This window comes from Schistocerca piceifrons, chromosome 7 (assembly GCF_021461385.2).
Source record: "Schistocerca piceifrons isolate TAMUIC-IGC-003096 chromosome 7, iqSchPice1.1, whole genome shotgun sequence".
Classification (NCBI taxonomy): domain Eukaryota; kingdom Metazoa; phylum Arthropoda; class Insecta; order Orthoptera; family Acrididae; genus Schistocerca; species Schistocerca piceifrons.
Window position 1 is genome coordinate 259,477,683 of NC_060144.1, and position 18,985 is coordinate 259,496,667.

Here is an 18,985-nt window from a genome sequence, read left to right on the forward strand (position 1 = left end):
TTGTTTTCCCTGCAACTACTGAGAAGGCTGCTGCCACTCTTCAAGAACCACAGGTTAGCCTGGCTTCTGGATAGATTCTTCTCTGTTGTGGTTGCAAGTGGGCAGCCCGAGCTTTGTAAGAGCCATGGTTTGTGGGGGTGCACAAGCACATTGTGTCTCAAAAGAAAGTTTATATTTGAAGAGCTCTCTGTGCATGTACCAGGAAATCAGAGGGGGGAGGGGGGGTTGGTTGTGTTCATCGCTTGCTTGGCCTATAGGAATTCAGTCGACATAGAGCAGACTACTGTGCATTCTGCGTGTGAAAATTTTACAAAAATGTTGATGCACCAACTGTGGCATAGAGAAAATTTTGCAGTGATTGCGGATTGCACAAAATAAATCGTGCTCCATGGTTCCCCTTATCTGGAAATTGATCAGAACATTCAAGGAGACTGTTTCAACACTGGCCAAACCGAAATGTGGATGATGGAGGTCATAAAGAACTGATGAATCTGTGGAGAGTGTAAATTGGTCTGTTCTTGGTGATTCTGACTCTCCATTCTAAGAGTTCATGTTCTTTAAACATGCATAGATCATCACTGCATTGACTTCTGCAAAAAGACCTCAAAACTGGACCCTTACAAAATCCAATTTGTGCAAGAATTAAAGCTTCAGAATGCCAGACGTAGGGCACAGTTTGTTAATTAAGTGACTGAGTGCCCTTCATCTGTTTTCTGATGAGGCTAATTTTCACATGAACAGTCATTTCTGTAAGCAAAATAGCCACTACTGCAGTGAGTGAATCCTAAACAGAAGCTGAGAAACCCCTTTATTTGCCAAAAGCTACTGTATGCGTTGCGACATTGGCTCAAGGAATTATTGGCCCATTTGTTTTCAAGACAAGATCAGTCGTGCATTTACAGTGAATTAGGAATGTTATGTGGCGATGTTGGGTAATTTTGTGCTGCCTGAATTGCAAAACTTTCCTTATTACAACCAAAGAACGTGGCTTCAGTAAGATAGAGCCACAGCACACACATCCACAGATCTAAAGTGTATGTCAATAATCAAACTTCATAGAGCAATTGAGAGAAATTATCCGTAGTGAAGTGGCAACCATCCAGTGTTTACACGTCGATTTGTCCGCAAAATTTTGTTCATTCTGTAACTGTATATTTCCTGACACATCAAGGATAAACTTCCTTTTGAGACACGTTTTATAAATATGAAAGCCATTGACTACAGCACTTGGCTACATGAAAATCAACATGGTGCTTGCTTGGTTTAATTATAGCATTACAGTCACAGCATTGCACAGAGCACATGACATTACACAAATGTGTTTCTGGTAGTACTACAGGGCACTGTGTATATTTCTTTCAATAAGGAAAATACTCATAGAATAAAAACATGCAGGAATAAAGGAGACTTGTTATTTGGTGAACAAAGTCATTGACAGGTGCACACACAAAAGAGAATGAAGACTTGTCTCCTTTATGTTTGTGTAGCCCTAAAACTAACTTAAGTTGAAAAGAGACTGGAGACAGAAACCAGTGTTTCTGCAGGTAGCAGTCATAGTTTTAAGTATTCCATCTATCATGTGACAACAGTGGAGCTCACATGCCATCATATATCCTGTTGGAAGCAAACCTAGCTAGCACCATTTTCATGATCGCAAAAATATATTGCCATGTTTGATGGTTTTCACTTTTATGCTTCTGTACCGTGAAAATACTCAGATTAATTGATGCTGTATGTGGAACATCTCTTCAAACCGACTTACCTTCATACAGTTTGTCGTGTAAAAGTATTGGGGAATGTAATATTAAGTAATAAAATTGTAACGAGGTTTTCTTGTCTGATGATGTATCTAGGTCATCGGTTCTTTTAACATGAGAATTAAATGGTCAGTTGAGTGTCAAAGGTGAACTTAACCCCAGAGAAAAAAAAATAGAGATCTAGTTTCAATATTAAATAATTATTGGTGGAAAATATTAGAAACTAGCCCTAGCCCTCACATTTATAGCATTTTTACATGAGAAAAAGGCAAATGTGAAAGTTCGCTTCTCTTCATAGAAACTTAAATGGAATGGAGTCGTATCTAAACTGTGGGTTGTATGTGTTCTGAGGCTTACCTGGTGCTTCCAAGGTTCTTGGGTGTACTGCCAGATCCAGCTGCCAAAAGTCCACAATATTTTGGACAACTATTTAATCATCTTCAGGTTGTGCTGATGAAATGAAGTGTCTCCTGCAGGCTCGTGGCATTTATACCTGCCAGTCCAGACTTCAGGCCACATCAGCCCAGCACCCTGCTTTGTTGTTGGGTGCAAGCGGCTGTGACACAGTGGTGGGGAGAGTCTCAGTTGTTTTTTCCCACCATCCCTGTTGCAACTCAAGTTTTTCTTTGATGGAGCTTAGTGTTGGCTCCCATACCTTTCTCAGTTGGAAGCCAGTGTCCATGTTGATGAAATATCGTCAGTCACATAAATTTCAATTGCTTCTTTGAAAATGCTGTCAAAAAATTTATCAGCGGTAGCCAGGACTGTGTGCAGATAATTCATTTTATGTCCATTTTCAGTGCTGTGTTCTGCTATTGCAGACTAGTTGGACTGCAGTAAGCAGGTGTGCTGCTCATGTTTTACATGTTGATCTTCGGTTGTGTGGATTGTTTGTCCAATACAAGATTTTCTGCGTTCACACAGAACTTCCTACACCCCTGCTCATACGCAATAGTGGAGTCTTTGTTGCTGCTTCACTATGGTATTGTAGGCTATCGTAGGTTGGCAAGTGGATGCTGAAGCAATCAGTAAGCATGTAACAGTATGCTTACTGGTATATTCCAAAATGCTGTGCATCGAAATGGGATTTTTCTGGGGATCTTACCTTGCATTCTATTGGTGATAGAAAATTGGGGCTAAGTGTTTTGGATAGCACTTTGGCCAAGGACCATTAGTATTCCTAACTGACACCGTCTTAGTGCCAATATCCTACAGTACAGGTTCAAACTATGAATATTACACACTGCCTCCAGCTTAAGCAAATTGGATGGTTCGTTTTGCATTTCATGTGGTCTATGGTGAGTCTAATGGGGGCACCATTAGTTCATTGGCCACTCCTTAGAAAACGCAAAAAAAGCGTTTTTTCCATTTTTTTATTTTTTTTAGCCAAAACTGAGCTATCAATTCCAAGATGTCTCTGTACAGTAAATGGCTGAAACTTTGTGATATATTCCTAATATCCTGATATTGAACATCCTTGAAAATTTTCTTGATATCTTTATCTGTTTCAGAGATACAGAGATTCAACTTTATCCTACATGTACACGTAAAAAACCCTGTGCGGGCCTGGGGGTTAGAATAGGCCTGAGGTATTCCTGCCTTTCGTAAGAGGTGACTAAAAAGTCTCTCACACCTTTCGGCCTTTGTATGATGGTCCTTTCTAGGGTTTGACCTCCATTTTTCAAAATATTCCTGAAGAGCGAGTCAATTGGGGAAGAGTGCCTTACATGGTCCATCGTGTCAATCATTCATTGAGATCTTTGGCCCACTTCGTCGCGCTCATCCTTAATCTCCTGGGTGCATTTTCCACCATGCACTATGCAGTGTCACTTTCTGTGCCGGTGATGACCATGGACTTCTTTATTCCTTATATCCAGCATGGTAGTCACTCTGTTGTGGGGCCACCATGTACCCTGTTGGCTATAACCCCCTGACAACACAGGGATCGCTCTGCTGATGCCTGCGCTGCTAACTCTCCACGTATGCCAAGGAGTAGATGCTCGTCACCCTGGGGCGTCGGGACTCCCAGCAATACCATCCTGCCAGGTGGCCTTTGCTGTGGCTGGGTGGCGCCTGTGGGGAGGGTCCCTGGTTGGAGTGGGTGGCATCAGGGTGGATGACATGCCATGAAGTGTAGTAAGTCATCTCTTGCTGGCAGTCTGCCACCAGCAGTCTCTAAGTGGGCAAAGTGTAACTTTAATGCTAAGAAATATGACACCAAGTCGTTCCCCTCCCTGGCCACACCATGGGAAGAATGCCAGGCTAAGGATAGCAGTGAAGTTTATTCGCTCCGGTACCTCGTATGTACGAGAGTTGATGGGAATTTTTCATGTCCATGAAGCCTCAGTTTTTCTGTGTAGCATTTGGAGGACAGGACTGGGGAGGTGGAGGACTTGTCCAAAGTGCACTCTGGGTCAGTTTTGATAAAAACAGCATACTCTGCGCAGTCACGGCATTACTTGCCTGTGGCAAGTGGGGGATTTTTTTAAAGTTAGTAGCGCTATTAGACTTTTTTTTTTTTTTTTTATTTACAGTGTTACATTTATACGTACACAATCATGATTTCGGCTTCAAAGTGTCGTTATCAAGTGTTTTAAGTGTTAAACAGTGCCTAAGATGGCATACTGTCATATTTAAAATACACTATTAGACACATTGTGTAAGGGTCGATATTTCTCAGTGATGAAACAAAGCAGTAGTCATTACTAGAAATATTGACCCTTAGACAGTGTGTCTAATAGTGTATTTTAAATACGACAGTATACCATCTTAGGCACTGTTTAACGCTTAAAACACTTGATAATGGTGCTTTGAAGCCGAAATCATGATTGTGTAAGTGTAAATGTAAATGTAACACTGAAAATAAACAACATTCTAATGGTGGTACTGTCTTTAAAGAAATATATTGCGACTGTGACCCTGCATTATGAAAGATTTACTAAAGTTGGGGATGTTTCTGCTACCATCACGCCTCATAAGAGCTTAAATAGTCTTCCCACTGTACTTACAGCCCCACCTGTCGAGATTGTGGACATCCATAGCATGGCAACTGGGAGAGCATCATTCACCTACCTCGCTAGACTACAGGAAAAAGAGGAAAATCATGGAATATAAGACCCTGGCCCAACTGACCTACACTGAGGCTAAGAGGAAATTTGAGCGCCTACATCCTGGGGCTATGACCTCCTCATATGCCTCTGCTACAAGAACAGTTGTCGCTCCATCAGTTCCTCGAATTTCTGTCACCTCTCAGAACTGGGAGACTACACCTGCCCCCTTGATGGTGGGGGGCACTTCCCTCCCTGTTGCTCCCGTACCACCTACTTCAGGAGCAACACACCCCCACCCCACCCACCCCCCTCCCCCAACCATCAGGGATTTCAGTCCACACTTCCAAGCCAGAGAAGCATAAGGCTTCTTTGGCTCCTCAGTAGGAAGGGGTCCCTTCCCAGGTTTCTGCTAGTGGGAAAGATGACACCCGCCAGCGGCTGAAGAGCTCAAAAGCAGCTGGTCATAAGGGCTTCACCCTCATCCTCAATCCCGAAGACTGATCCAGTGAAGTCCTCCCAGCCAGGGAAACACAAGGAACAGTGCGAGAAATCGAAAAAGAAGACCCCTAAGAACAAGGAATTTGCAGTGGCACCCACACCACCGCTACCTACAAGCTCTGCATCTGAGGATGGGGTGGAGATTCTGGCATCTGCTGAGGACCTAGATCTCGCCGGACCCTCAGACACAATGTATATAGACTGCTCAGGCAAAAAAGTCGGTGGCAGTTGGTAACCTTGAGGTGTAAATTGCCTCATTGAATGTTCCATGCCTTCCCAGTCTCATGATGATGTCATTCTCCAGTGGAATTATGGCGGTTTATTTCCACCACGGCAACTGTTAAGCTTTACACCTGCTATCTGCATTGCCCTCCAGGAAACGTGGTTCCCGTTGACATTGATGTGATGGTTGAGCAGCTAACCACCACAACCGTTTCTGTGGCAGGAAACATGATCCCTTGCTCTTTCGGGTGTCCCCGGCGAAAGACAGTCCCTTGGTGATCACCGGAAGTCACTGAGGCAATTACAGTGTGTTGGCGAGCTCTACTGTGACATAAGCAACACCCTTCCTTAGAGCATCTGATAGCCTTTAAGCAGCTTCGTGTCCGCGTACGCCAGCTTATAAAACGACGGAAACAGGAGTGTTGGGAGAGGTACGTGTCAACCATTGGATGCCATATGTCACCTTTCCAAGTTTGAACGAAGATCAGACGTCTTTTTGGGTACCAGGCCCCAACAGGCGTTACCATCAATGGTGTACTATGTACCGATGCAAACACGATTGCCGAGCACTTCGCTGATCACTTTGCTTGAGCCTCTGCGTTGGAGAACTACCCCCTAGCCTTTCGCAACCTTAAATGGTGGATGGAAAGGAACATCCTCTCATATGCTACACTGAACCCTATAACGCCCCATTTACAAAGTAGGAGCTCCTCAGCGCACTTTCACGTTGCCCTGACACAGCTCCCGGGCCGGATCGGATACACAGTCAGATGATCAAACATCTCTCGTCTGACTCAAGTGCCATCTCCTCGTCATCTTCAACCATATCTAGTGCAATGGCATCTTTCCATCGTTCTGGTGCTCAAACTCGGCAAAAATCTGCTTTATGTGGATAGCTGTTGGCTCATCAGCTTCACCAAGGTTGGTTGTAAGCTGCTGGAACATATGGGGTGTTGGCGACTGGGTTGGCTCCTGGAGTCACGTGGGCTACTGGCTCCATGTCAGGGTGGCTTCTGCCAGGGTAGCTCTACCACTGATAATATTGTGTCCCTCGAGTCTGCCATCTGAACAGCTTTTTCCAGACACCAACACCTTCTTGCCATCTTTTTTTATCTATGCAAAGTGTATGACATGACCTGGCCACATCGTATCCTTGCTACATTATGTGGGTGGGGTCTCCGAGGCAGGCTGCTGATTTTTATCCAGAATTTCATGTCACTCCGTACCTTACGTGTCCAAGTGTGTCAGTGTGGCACCCGTATTTAGTTTTATGATTTATCATTTGGTCCAAGTTTTAGCGCATGTCCTTTGTCCCTCTGTTTCCTCCACCCTAGTGCTTTTAGGGAGGAGGTATTAACGTGTTGCAGAGTGGACAGCTTCTTTTTTATTTTCATAGTCAGCCAGCCATAGTAATCTGCTTTGTTGTTTTAATCTCTTCATCCTGTTTCTTGCGTTTCTTTGGTTTTCTTGTCCCTTTTTGTCCATTTACATGTTTGTTGCCCTTCATCGTTCTTGTTATTTTTCCTTTCATTCTGTTTTGAGTTGTCAGTCTTGTTTGTTTTATTCGGAACAAGGGACTGATGACCTCTTAGTTTGGTCTCCCCCCCCCCCCCCTTAATCCGATCTCTCTCTCTCTCTCTCTCTCTCTCTCTCTCTCTCTCTGTGTGTGTGTGTGTGTGTGTGTGTGTGTGTGTGTGTGTGTGTGTGTGGTTTTTTTTTTTTGTTTTTGTAATTTAGGGTTTGATATACCATCAGTTATTTTGCATTTTGCTGCCCAAATAAAAACTTATATACTACTTTCAACATCTCATTTCCTAATCCTGTTTTTCCAGCATCACTTGATTTAATAAGACTGCACTTGATCTCCAGTCTGTTAAACTGATTGTCCAAGTATTTGCCATCTCCGAATTAAAATGTTATGAGCAAACCTTATGTGGCATACAGATTCACCAGGGTGGTAGTCAACGCCCTCCTTAAGGACGCAGTGTTTCTTAAAGTATCTGCTGGCAGTTCTGAGATTCAAACCTGTGACCATTTGTGGTGGCATTCTTTGTATCTGTTGATAACCCATATTAAGTGTTATTGATGTCTGGAAATGGCGGGCACATGGCGGCGTGTCTGTATATGCAAATGGTAAGCTAAGTGCCAAGAAAATTATTGTAAGAATCTTTGTGGCCTTGGATCAGAATTGGCTGCTTTGGGGCTGCCAGATTCTAACTTAATTGTTGTTTCTGTACCATTCCCAAATGTAAATTTTGAAAACTTCATCAACAAATTGGGAAGTTGTGTCATCTAGTTCACCTAGAAGCAAAAACTGCCTTATGTGGAGACTTCAACATCCATTTAGGGGAAGATAGTGACAAAGAGAAAGCTTTTATGAACTTAGTAAGCAGCTATGGACTATTTGTGGCATGTTATCTACAAATTGCAGATGTCTGTCTTGATACAGTTGTTACAGACCTAAACAGTTGGTACTACAAAGTAAGGCTGGTTGACCCTCTGCTTGCAGATCACAGTGCAGAAATCATGAACCAAAGGAAAAACTCAGTAAGTACTAGACAAATTCCCAGCTGGCATTCAAATATGTCTTCAGAAGTAGGGTTATTACAAAGAAAAATTTAGATGATTTCAGAGCCATGGTGTCAACAGACTGACATCAAATGTGTGAAGAATTGGCACCAAATGATACATTCAGTCTTATGTTCCAGACTCAAAGCCAAATTTGGTGAAATTTTTCCACGAAAACCTAAATCAAAATACACACAGACAACTGTCTAAGTAAAGAGCTGGTATATCTGTAGATTTGCTGAAATAAAATTCATTGTACAACTACTAAATGACAAACTTCCTGGCAGATTAAAACTGGGTGCCGGACCGAGACCATCTGAGCTACCCAATCACGACTCGTGCCCCATCCTCACAGCTTTACTTCTACCAGTACCTTGTCTCCCACTAAATGATTGTCAAAGCCACTGAAGATATTGGCATCAGTGACAGGCTACACTGTTATTATCTATAAAGCCCAAAAGAATGTACAGGAAAGTAGAGAAGGGAAGCAAATCCAGTTTTATAGAAGCAGCCCACAGTCCTTGCAAGACAACATGGCATCTGATTAATGAAAATAGGCGAAAGCCCACCTCTTTCTCAAATTCTTGTAGGTCAGCTGAATTTAATGAATATTTTATAAACATAGTAGAAAGAACAGTAGGTGAAATTCTTGACTTTAGAACAGCGCCTGCAGTTGCTGTGAAATTTGGAAATGGATGCAGCACAGTAATGTGGAAGAGTGTTTCCAGAAGACTACAAACACAGGGAGCCGTGATATTTATGCGTGTCCTAAAGTATTTTGGAAGCTATAGTCTGAGAAATTGATCAACCGCTGTCAGTAGTAATAAATAAAAGGCTGAATGTGGGAATTTTCATATTTCCTGTAAATACACTGCACAGTACCAATTTACAAAAAGGTAATCCACATGTAGTGCCAAGCTACAGGCCTATTCCATAATACCAGTGCTAGTTAAGGTGATGGAGTCGTAATGCTATATTAGCTATTGAGTTACTTTGAAGGAAATAACCTATTTTATGATATGCAGCACAGCTTTCAGAAGGGTATGTCAGCTACAATGGCAGTGCTTGACTTAGTTACAAACATAAGTCAGAGTTTTGGAGACAACTTATTTATAGCAGTGGTACTCTGTGTCCTTAGTAAGGCATTTGATTGTATCCCACAATGCCCTGCTCAGCAAGCTAAAATCATATGCAGGGTGTATACGACCCGGGACAACTGGGAGATCCAGGAAAAACCCGGGATATTTTTAGAATTCCGAGAATTTTTCCATTGTTTGAGTTTTCAGTTAAATTTTTGTAATTTGGACTGGTAAGAACCGATACTCTAACAAAGGATATTACTGTATCCTGCCACTGCAGAACAATGCTTCAACAATAAAACATAAACGAGAGAAAAACAAACGAAAATAATTTAAATTGCAAAGGAAATGCGCCATATGCGACGACACACAGTGCTCATGCAAGCATCTGCCAATTGAAAATGTGTCAAAGGCTTTAGGAAGATTATGCAGTGCTTCATAACAACAAATTGCCTTCAATGAGCGCGAAGTCGCAACTGTTTACATTTGATTTGTTTTAGCAGTTACGCCTGGGCTCTTGCCCGTGCGCAGTTGAATCATGTTTGAGTAGTAGATTCTCCCGCTTCTGGCTACAGGAATGTGGCTGTTGGAAGTGCAAGCAGTCACAGCAAGCAGCTAGATGCTACCGGGAAAAGGGGGGGGGGGGGGCGCCAATTCATATTCTTGAGGAAAAAAAAACTTGTTTCACAAAGCGCCTAGCATCCAGCGCACGTTTGTCCATCGATTATTCATATGATTGGGAAATGCTTCCCTGTTGGTTTTTGAACAGTTTTGAACACATTTTAAGTTGCTTTCTGAATGGATCAAATGTTGACTTTAGAATGCATGCAAAGTGTATGTGATGTCTCTGTCAGGAGAATCCTCGTTGCATCTAGAAAAAAAAACTTTCCGCAGACAAAAGAGGGCGGGGCAATACGAGCTGAGGGAGTAAAGCCGAACAGATGAATGCCAATCGCTGTCTGATTATGTGGTTGATTGGATTTGCGAATGATCAGCATTGTTATAATTACTGACAGGAATAACAGGTGAGAAAGATTACGTATTATCTTCTCTGTGAATCCAAGAAAATGAAATTGACAAATTTTTGGCGAGATCGCTACACTAGTAAGGACCAGTTGTACAGTCCCCAGCTAGCAGACGTGTAAGTTCTATTCTGGAAGTAATGCGGAAAACGTATTGTTCGAACACGTAATAATGCCTAACCGGAAAATAACCGCGGGATAACTACACCTGTGATTCCGACAGGGTTAGTGAAGTTAATCGGCGAACGAATTTTGACAATGGCAGCAATAGCTACAGAATTGGCGATGACAAGATTGTTAGAATGGGGAAAGAGAAGAAATGGGGACATCACACAAATTATGGAAGAATAAGACGATTCCAAATTTATATAAAAATTTCGTAATACTACTTTTCGATGTCATGCTTGAGAAGCTGGTGCGTATAAAGCTTTTTGTTTGTAGTAGGCGTAATAGGCATTTGATATTCTGTCGTGTTATAAAAATGGCCATTTGTGCCAAAAACAGTCTCGTTTATTTGGTTTGTTACAAAATTGCTGCCATATTAGAAAGGCCTATTTTGTTTTATCTAACAGACAGTGACAAAATAGATGTAATCAGATCAAGAAACCACACCACTCTTGGGTACTATTTGTATTAACAGCTTTTACAGTATTAGATAGCGACATTTTGATTTTTCATGTAGCAAAACATTTGGCGAACTTTGATGAGGTAATAGATTTTTTTCACAGAAAGGAAAGCACGCCATGTAAAGTTGTAGCAAGATTAGAGAGAGAAAATGCTAGGAGCTAAGGTTTCAAGGAATGTGTAACTTCTTGCTTATCTCTTGCCAGTATTGGTTTTGTATATCCTATATTTAATTTTATGTCACACAGAACAGCAAGTTAGTAACTAATAAGGAGTTCAGATTTTTTGAAGAGTTCTTGTTCTCTTGATTACAAATAACCCCATCTGCTATTAATTGCGAGATTCTTTTTTTAAGAGGGGCAGGCTGTCAAACCGGCCGACCTAAAGCAGGAGAGGCACCACAGGACATTTCATTTTCCACTCACGTGAATATAGTTTGGACGTGTGGTAGAGAAATGGCTTTGTGAAGAGGCGTGGCACTGCACTTTGGCATACTTAAGACCAAATAATGTCTTACATTTCCTCGAATACATATGTTTCAGGCTTTTCAGAAAGATGTGTGCTACAAGATGAACATATTTTGAAAATTAGATTTTTTTTTTTAAATATTGACTGTTCACAAATGTCGTAGATCCGGGGCTGATGTGCAGAGCAGTCTGAGTTGTAGTGGGTAGTCTCCACATGACCTGTGTTTACATTTAGTGATTCTGCTGTTTCCCCTTCGTTTACTGTCACGTCAAATGAAAACAAAACGGATATCTGTGGCCGGAAGCTATCAAGTGAATTAAAACATGTTCACATAATTACGAAAGGCTAAAATATGTCATTAGAAAGGTGGAAATAAAATAAAATCTGAAACTGACAGTCAAGCGTTAATTGCCTTGCGGAACAATGAAGTTATTTTTTGTCTGTTTGCTAAAGAAATTTGACTTTTGTTAATCTTTTCCGCAGAGGCAGTCAATGTATTTGAAATGAAATGTTTAATTCCACAATACTGGCTTGTGTCAACTGTTCGCTGAGGTACTGGTGCTCCAAGAAAATTTACATCCTGAAAACCACACTGAAAAGCTTAATATCAGGTCGAGGTCTACTTCATTGGGAATCCGGACATACGAATGTGCACTTTAAGTATGCACTTTTATTGTGCACATTTTAATATTGTTCATAAAATGCTCTTGCAGTATCCTCTGATGTCTTGTTCCTTTTACGACATAATGTATGATCTTTCGCTGTTTTACACATGCTTACATACTGGCTTCCTACGTCATGATAGCTACCCCAAGTGCGATGTTGCCTGTTATCTGCGCTTTGTGGCAACTGCTGAAATGAACCTATTTGTAGCAGGTCGCCGGAAAATATTGCGAATAGTGGTTTGAAAAGCTTTACTTTCAAAGTAAATATCCTTTTACATAAGTTTAACTATGTGCAAGAATGTACCATGAATTTATTAAATCACAGAGCGTTTGACTCTCATTTAAAAATCAACTCTTTGATGACGCACCATTTTTTGAAGAATTTCGAACCCTGAAGATCAGACATTACGTCATTATTAAAAATTTTACTGGCACGTGTGTGATATATCTTGAACTGTGACACGCGTAAAAAAGATCTACAGTATATGCGAAAGCTTAGCTTCTCTTGCAGCTTGAGAACAATATTATGTGAGAAAACTATTTTCCTTGTAGCAACACTATGTATATTAATTTAAACTATTAACTTTCCCTGTTTGTGTGTTCATGCAACAGTGATGTTTGTGTTGGCTGACTACATCACATGTCCTATGCTCTGAATATCCGCTGTCATCGGCTGGCGAGATCACGTGACATGAGCTACAAACGGCCTACAAAAGCGCAGCGAAATCTCGATTTCAAGATTCGGAAAGTAACATGCGGTGTTTGCTGGAATTCCAGGGTATACTTTCGTAATACGAAAATACGCAGCGTACATGTTGCTGAACATCAAAGATGTTTCCAAAATGTGTCTTTTTCCCTGAGTTTAGATTTCTAAATTGCCGGGAAATTGTACGCCCGTGTATAAAACCATAACCATTCAAAGGTTTGATAAGGGAAAATATACTGTCACTCGGGAGAAAGTGTATTTTTAACCGGGAAATCCAGAATTTTTTTTCCTTGTCCATGTATACACCCTGATATGGTATTGAGGGAGCTGTTCTACAAACACTCTAATCCTACGTAAACAACAGATGACTATCAGTGCAAGGAGTAGAATCGATGACATGAAGCTAAAACATGGTGTACAACAGTGGTCTGTAATAGGACCCATGTTCTTAATCTTCATTAATGGCATAGGCAGTTTACATATGACAACTTTGGTTTCCAAAGGGGAGAATGACTTCAAGCTGTTCAACAAGCAGAAGTCTTATTCAGTGAAGCCAAGGCCCGGTCCATTATGAACAATATGAAAATTAATGAGGATAAAACAGAGGATGATATGCACTGGGTGTGACAGCAGATTCTGGGCTTTTTGATTGATACAATGTTAACTTGGCAACAGCACATCAAACTTGTATGTTCCAAACCAACATGTCACAGACCGTTTGCGGAAACTTAAAGAAATGCTGTTCCACACCAGTACCTAGCAACAGTCGAATCAGCTATGGGCTGTTATGTGGGGCTATTCTGCAGGCTGCAAGAATGTGTTTTTTTATTACAAAAAAGGCCATGCGGATCATTACCTCAAGCAAATATACTGACCATTACAAACCAATTTTTTGCCAGGTGTGGAGTTGTAACTTTTCAGCCAATATATTTTCAACTGCGTTGTTCACACAGAGACAAATGAGACATACAGAAAGAAGTGCAATTCATTAGTACAGCAATTGCTATGAAGACGGTATAGACAGACCAAGATGTCAATTAACTGACACACAACAGCTTCCCGATAGTCGCCCTAAAATTATTTAATGCACTCCCTAAGGATACAGTCACTACCAGTCGAACAATTTAGGACCAAAATTTTGTGTATACTAAAGGGGCAACCTTTGTACAACAGGGAAGAATACTTCTCTGGCGACAAATGCATTTTTCTTATGCCCTCCCTCTCACTCCTTGCATTGAGAGAGAACTGTCCTTTCACTGTAGCACTAGCACCCAGACATTTATGTTGACGCCCTCCCCAATTGAGACCCAGCAATTATTTCTTTTCTCCTTCAGTATATGCTTCTTTGGCATTGGGCCATTGACTTCTGTTTACAATTTATGTCACTGCCTACGCAAGAAACCGAACATGTCACAGGGCATTTGCTTACACTACACAAACTAGCCACAACAAAACAAACAAATTTCCATATACTTTGCCAATTCATATTCAGTTACAGATAAGCATCAGTTTCCACTTTCGGAGAAACTTACCTCTTCATCATTCTGTTGCAGTTAACATCTTTACTAAATGCAGTGATATGCAAACAGGGACATTGCTATTAAAAAATATTTGCACAAGAAACAAATTAAGAACACTAGTAAAGTTTCCTCGTGCAGTCTAATATTGACAGCCTGTCCTCTAGTGTTTGGCAGGAGAACTGCTTTGAGCACGGCTACCATTTGGTGGGAAAAAAAGTTGCTACACGCTGTTAACTCAAACTTTGCTTGTAACAGCTTGCCCAGGTTTCTGTTGTTTTTCCCATTCAATCCCAGTAGTTTGGTGTTCTTCTGCATTGACAAGAAGCTAACATGCTTGGAGAACTGCAATTATGAACAAATAAGTTTTGATTTGTCACTGCAGGTTCTAGGGAGAACATGCAAAGTTACAGTGGAATGAATGTTATGTTTAGTAGTTCTGTATAGGATTAAGGTGTATTAGAACTTTATTCTACAGTGATCACCTACAACATTTTATTTCAACATTATTATAACCTCTAGTTTAATACATTAACAAGTATTTACAAAATAAATACATATGAAATTGCATTACACATTTTTGTGAGTTAACTCACATTACACGCACTCAAGTTATGTACAGCTGAAATTTAACCTTGCAGTGTATAGAGTAGCATTTGCTAATGTCACAGTTCAACATTTCTCTCCTCTGTAACTGTATTCTATGTTTCTCACAGTTCTTATTCATTAGAACAAGAAGGAATAATTTATACAGTCAGTCTAAGCTGCAAATGAGGATTTGTCTCTTTGGTCTGGTTTGTAAAATTTTATGATATTGTTAATTCATGCTTACTGCAACAGTTTCCCCTGGTCTTTTAATTACACTGGAATGTTTTCCTGTTGATTATCACCAAATGACACTTGAACCAGGGAACTCAACTCCAGGTGTTCGCCATCGGTTTGATGGTTGGCAGCTGCAAAAATTAAGAAAATTGGATTGAAAATTCAGAATAGTTGCTGCAGTACATTGATACAGGATTAACTGTCAGTTTCTCTGGAACACTGATATTTCTGACCAGTGTGTTTTTTATTAGCTGGCTTATCTTGAGATTGCTGGAATTGTTGTTTTGTTTAGAGGATGCTGTTAACCAATTGTCACTGTTTTGTGCTCTGACAGCTAAGGTAATTTTACAAAATACAGTAGATTGTTACCATAGGGGAAGCATTGAACAGCCCACACATTTAAAGGACATTTCAAAGTAGACTAAGCAGTTCAGTTATTGAGCCAAGAGATGACAGTTTATGAGTAAGTACTCTATCCAAGAGCTTGGTCTACTTTTAAATACTTTAAATTCGCTTGTCTGCCACACACTACCTTTGTGGTAATTAATAATTCTACATGATGCTGAGGAATTTTTGTAAAAAGCTTTGGGACGGCAGAGTAAATACTTGACAGAACACATTGAGCTTCCCTTTTGTATCGTGTACATATCATTTCATTTCCCTTCTCTGGAATTGTGTATTGATTAATTATTGCCTTTGTAGAACATATGGTCATAGACAATCAGAATATAAAAGAACATTTTATACCAGTTAATCTTACTCCAGAGATGAAATGAAGGACATATTAAATTTTCTGAAGAGGAAGGTAGGGATTATGAAACAAACCTACCAATATTAAAGTTTCTTTTCCCACACTTATCACAGTTCCTGTGAAAACTGATCTAGGTGTAATCATTTTTATAAAGAAATGGTGCTTTACCTGCAGGAGTCAGGATCAAAAAAGAATCCTGTGGTACATTCCCTAGTATTTCTACATTTGCACGAGCATTCATGCGGATCCCACAGTTTGATATTTTGCTGATTTGTACATTTTTCTTCCTCATCTGTATTTTGGCATGTACAGGCACATTCATTGGGTATATATTTCTGTAATTTGTTGCAGTCCTAGAAGCACAGGAAGATATCGTAAATAGTTTTTCACATCAACTTTAGTTAATAACAGGCAGGTCATTACAAACATGCAAGAAATGTAGGTGGATGTAATATAGTCTGTCTGTAAACTGAAGAGCCAGCAGTTGTTTCTGTGTCTCTCTACCTTATTGCACTGAGGTGAGCACTGAGGTGATGGAAGTCGAGGGATAGCGGTACACACACTTACAGATGGCAGTAGTATCACATACATAAGGTCGAAAAGGACAGTGCATTGGTTGAGCTATCATTTGTACGTAGGTGATTCATGTGAAAATATGTTCAGACGTGAATGTGGAGTAGTAATTGGAACAGACACATGGGACATTTTATTTTGGAAATCGTTAGAGAATTCAGTGTTCTGAGAGCTACATTGTCTAGAGTGTGCTGAGAATACCAAATCTCAGGCATTACCTCTCACCATGGCCTTCACTTAGCAACAGAGAACAGTGTTTGTGTAGAGTTGTCAGTGCTAAAACACAAGCAACACAGTATAAAATAGTAACAAACCAATGTGGGACATATCCAGTATGACAGTGCAGTTAAATTCAGTGTTAATGGGCTATGGCAGCAGATGACCAATGCGAGTGCCTTTGCTGACAGCACGACATAGCTTGCAGCACCTCTCCTGGGCTCATGACCGTATCAATTGGAGGCTGGAAAACAGTCACCTAGTTGGATAAGTCCCAATTTCAGTTAATAAGAACTGGTGGCACAGTTAGTCTGGCACAGACTCAAAAAAGCCATGGACCAAGCTTGTTAACAAGGCAATGTGAAAGCTAGCTGTGTTTACATGAAATGGACTGGTCTTCTGGTCCAATGGACCTAATCATTGACTGGAAATGGTTATGTTTGGCTACTTGGAGACCATTTGCAGCCATTCAATGGAATTTTTGTGGTTGACAGTGCGCTATGTCACCAGATGTCAATTGGAGAACATTCTGGTCAGTTTGCGTGAATGAATCTCGTTGAAGATTTATGGTACATAATCTAGAGGCCAGTTTGTGCACAAAATTCTGCACCAGCAATACTTTCACAGTTATAGACAGCTATAGAGGCAGCATGGCTAAATATTTCTGCAGGAGACTTGTTCAGTCCATGCCACATGGAATTGCTGTGTGTTGCCTAGCAAAAAGAGGTGTGACATATTAGGAGGTATCCCATGACTTTTGTCCCCTCAGTGTATATCAGAAGGAACAGGCAGTGTCACAAAAGTTTTAGTATGATGCACTTGCAAACATGCATTAACACTATACAGCATTATTAATTACATAACAGACAGAACAGAATTTACTTAAATTACCACACATTGGTGTGCTGTCCTGCCGAAACTTATGCTTAGGCATCCTGTATGGCATTAGTTTTATTTGCCAGGAAAGATGGTGACATCCACCAGCACCTGCTCATCAGTTCACAAACAAAATATAATGAAGGTTGAATGTGGAACTTATTTTATATAAAATTGTCCATACCTAACCCTACGGTTGAAGTAACCTCATCCATTCATTCAGTAAATCTCAACACATTGTGGGATGTCATTTGTAAAAACACACACACACACACACACACACACACACACACACACACTACATATTTGATCTTTTTTCAGCAGCTGTAGTAGTTTTTACATATTCTTGCTTCAAACATGTCTGTTGGTATTTCACATGGTTTAAGAATTCTGTCACTGAATAGAAGCGGTGATCATTAATGGGAGAGAGGAGGTGGAGGAAATTGTTTCCAGCCATTTTCCTTCTGTGACAGTAAAAAGATTATGATAGAAGTGGGAGAGTAGCTTTAAATACTTTTGTTTCTAGGTATGTAATTTTAAGCGTAACTCGAGCAGATCTTAGTTGTCCTACCAGTAGAAGGATAATACTCCCCATCACTATAGCCCTCCCTCTCCATAATTGTCTACCATCATTTCTTTTTATCTCATGCTGGAGCTCTATTTATACCAAGACAGATTAGAATCCTTTAAAGTCGCTTATTTTACAGATTTTAAACAACAGAATGAACTGGATTTTATTTTATTCATACCTCCTCCTTAATTATACAGCTGCACTTGCATTTAAGGTGCCGTTCCACAGAAACAACTTCTTTACGTTGCTGCTGTAGAAGGTCTCCACCTCTGTATTCTGTAATGTAGACCTGCAATGATAGGATCTTTATATAGATTTTTGTTTGTCACTAATTACATGTTTGCTGTAAAAACACACACTTTGTGGGGGCAACAGCTGTGCATCAGAATCGGTGTATAACAGTTTATTTCAGAAAACATCTAAAAATTATGGTATTCTGTCTGCTGCAGTGGAGTTCAAATGATACTGTCTTTCAGGATTGGTGTTTACTTACTTGCTGATTTCAGGTATGACCTTTCTTGTTTTGCATAAGCTAGGCAGCAAGTAAGGCACAGTCCAAGTGACCATTTGCTGTAGATTGCATCCCATCTATTTTTATAAATGTATTTATTCCACATGTGTACTACTACTACTACTGTTGTTGTGTACAGATAAGTTAGAATCTGAAGAAGCCTTGACTTTCTCAATTTTTTGTTTACTCTTTGGGGAAGTTTGACCCATGTCAATTTCTTTTGGTATTATTCAAAATAAGGTGGGTGGGCATTACAGACCTGTGATCATCAACAAATACTCTAGGTAGGTGGTATATTAAGCAAGTTCCATTTCATTGCCCTCCGGCAGCCTATAGTTATTTTTGAAGTTTTCATTAAAAGTTTTTGTTTTCACTAATTTTATCTGTTAAAAAGGCAGGTCATTTCACTGGACAACTAAATGTACAAAATTTTACAGCCTGGGCTATGTATTTTCCTTTTCTGCACTTCGGCAACATTTAATGGAAGTG

At 40.4% G+C, this 18,985-nt stretch overlaps 2 protein-coding genes across 5 annotated transcripts in view; one reads left to right on the forward strand and one right to left on the reverse strand.

Moving 5' to 3' along the window:
* The window catches only part of LOC124804956, a 34,062-nt gene that overhangs the window by 12,563 nt on the left and 2,514 nt on the right, over positions 1-18,985 (forward strand). The window lies entirely within an intron of this gene.
* The window catches only part of LOC124804955 (vascular endothelial growth factor D-like), a 93,519-nt gene continuing 89,200 nt past the window's right edge, over positions 14,667-18,985 (reverse strand). Inside the window, exons 5-7 of the mRNA XM_047265342.1 lie at positions 18,164-18,274; positions 15,918-16,102; positions 14,667-15,129 (exon numbers count right to left, since the gene is read on the reverse strand). Coding sequence (XP_047121298.1) covers positions 15,063-15,129; positions 15,918-16,102; positions 18,164-18,274 — 363 coding nt within the window. The 3' untranslated portion in view covers positions 14,667-15,062. The remainder of the gene's footprint in view (positions 15,130-15,917; positions 16,103-18,163; positions 18,275-18,985) is intronic.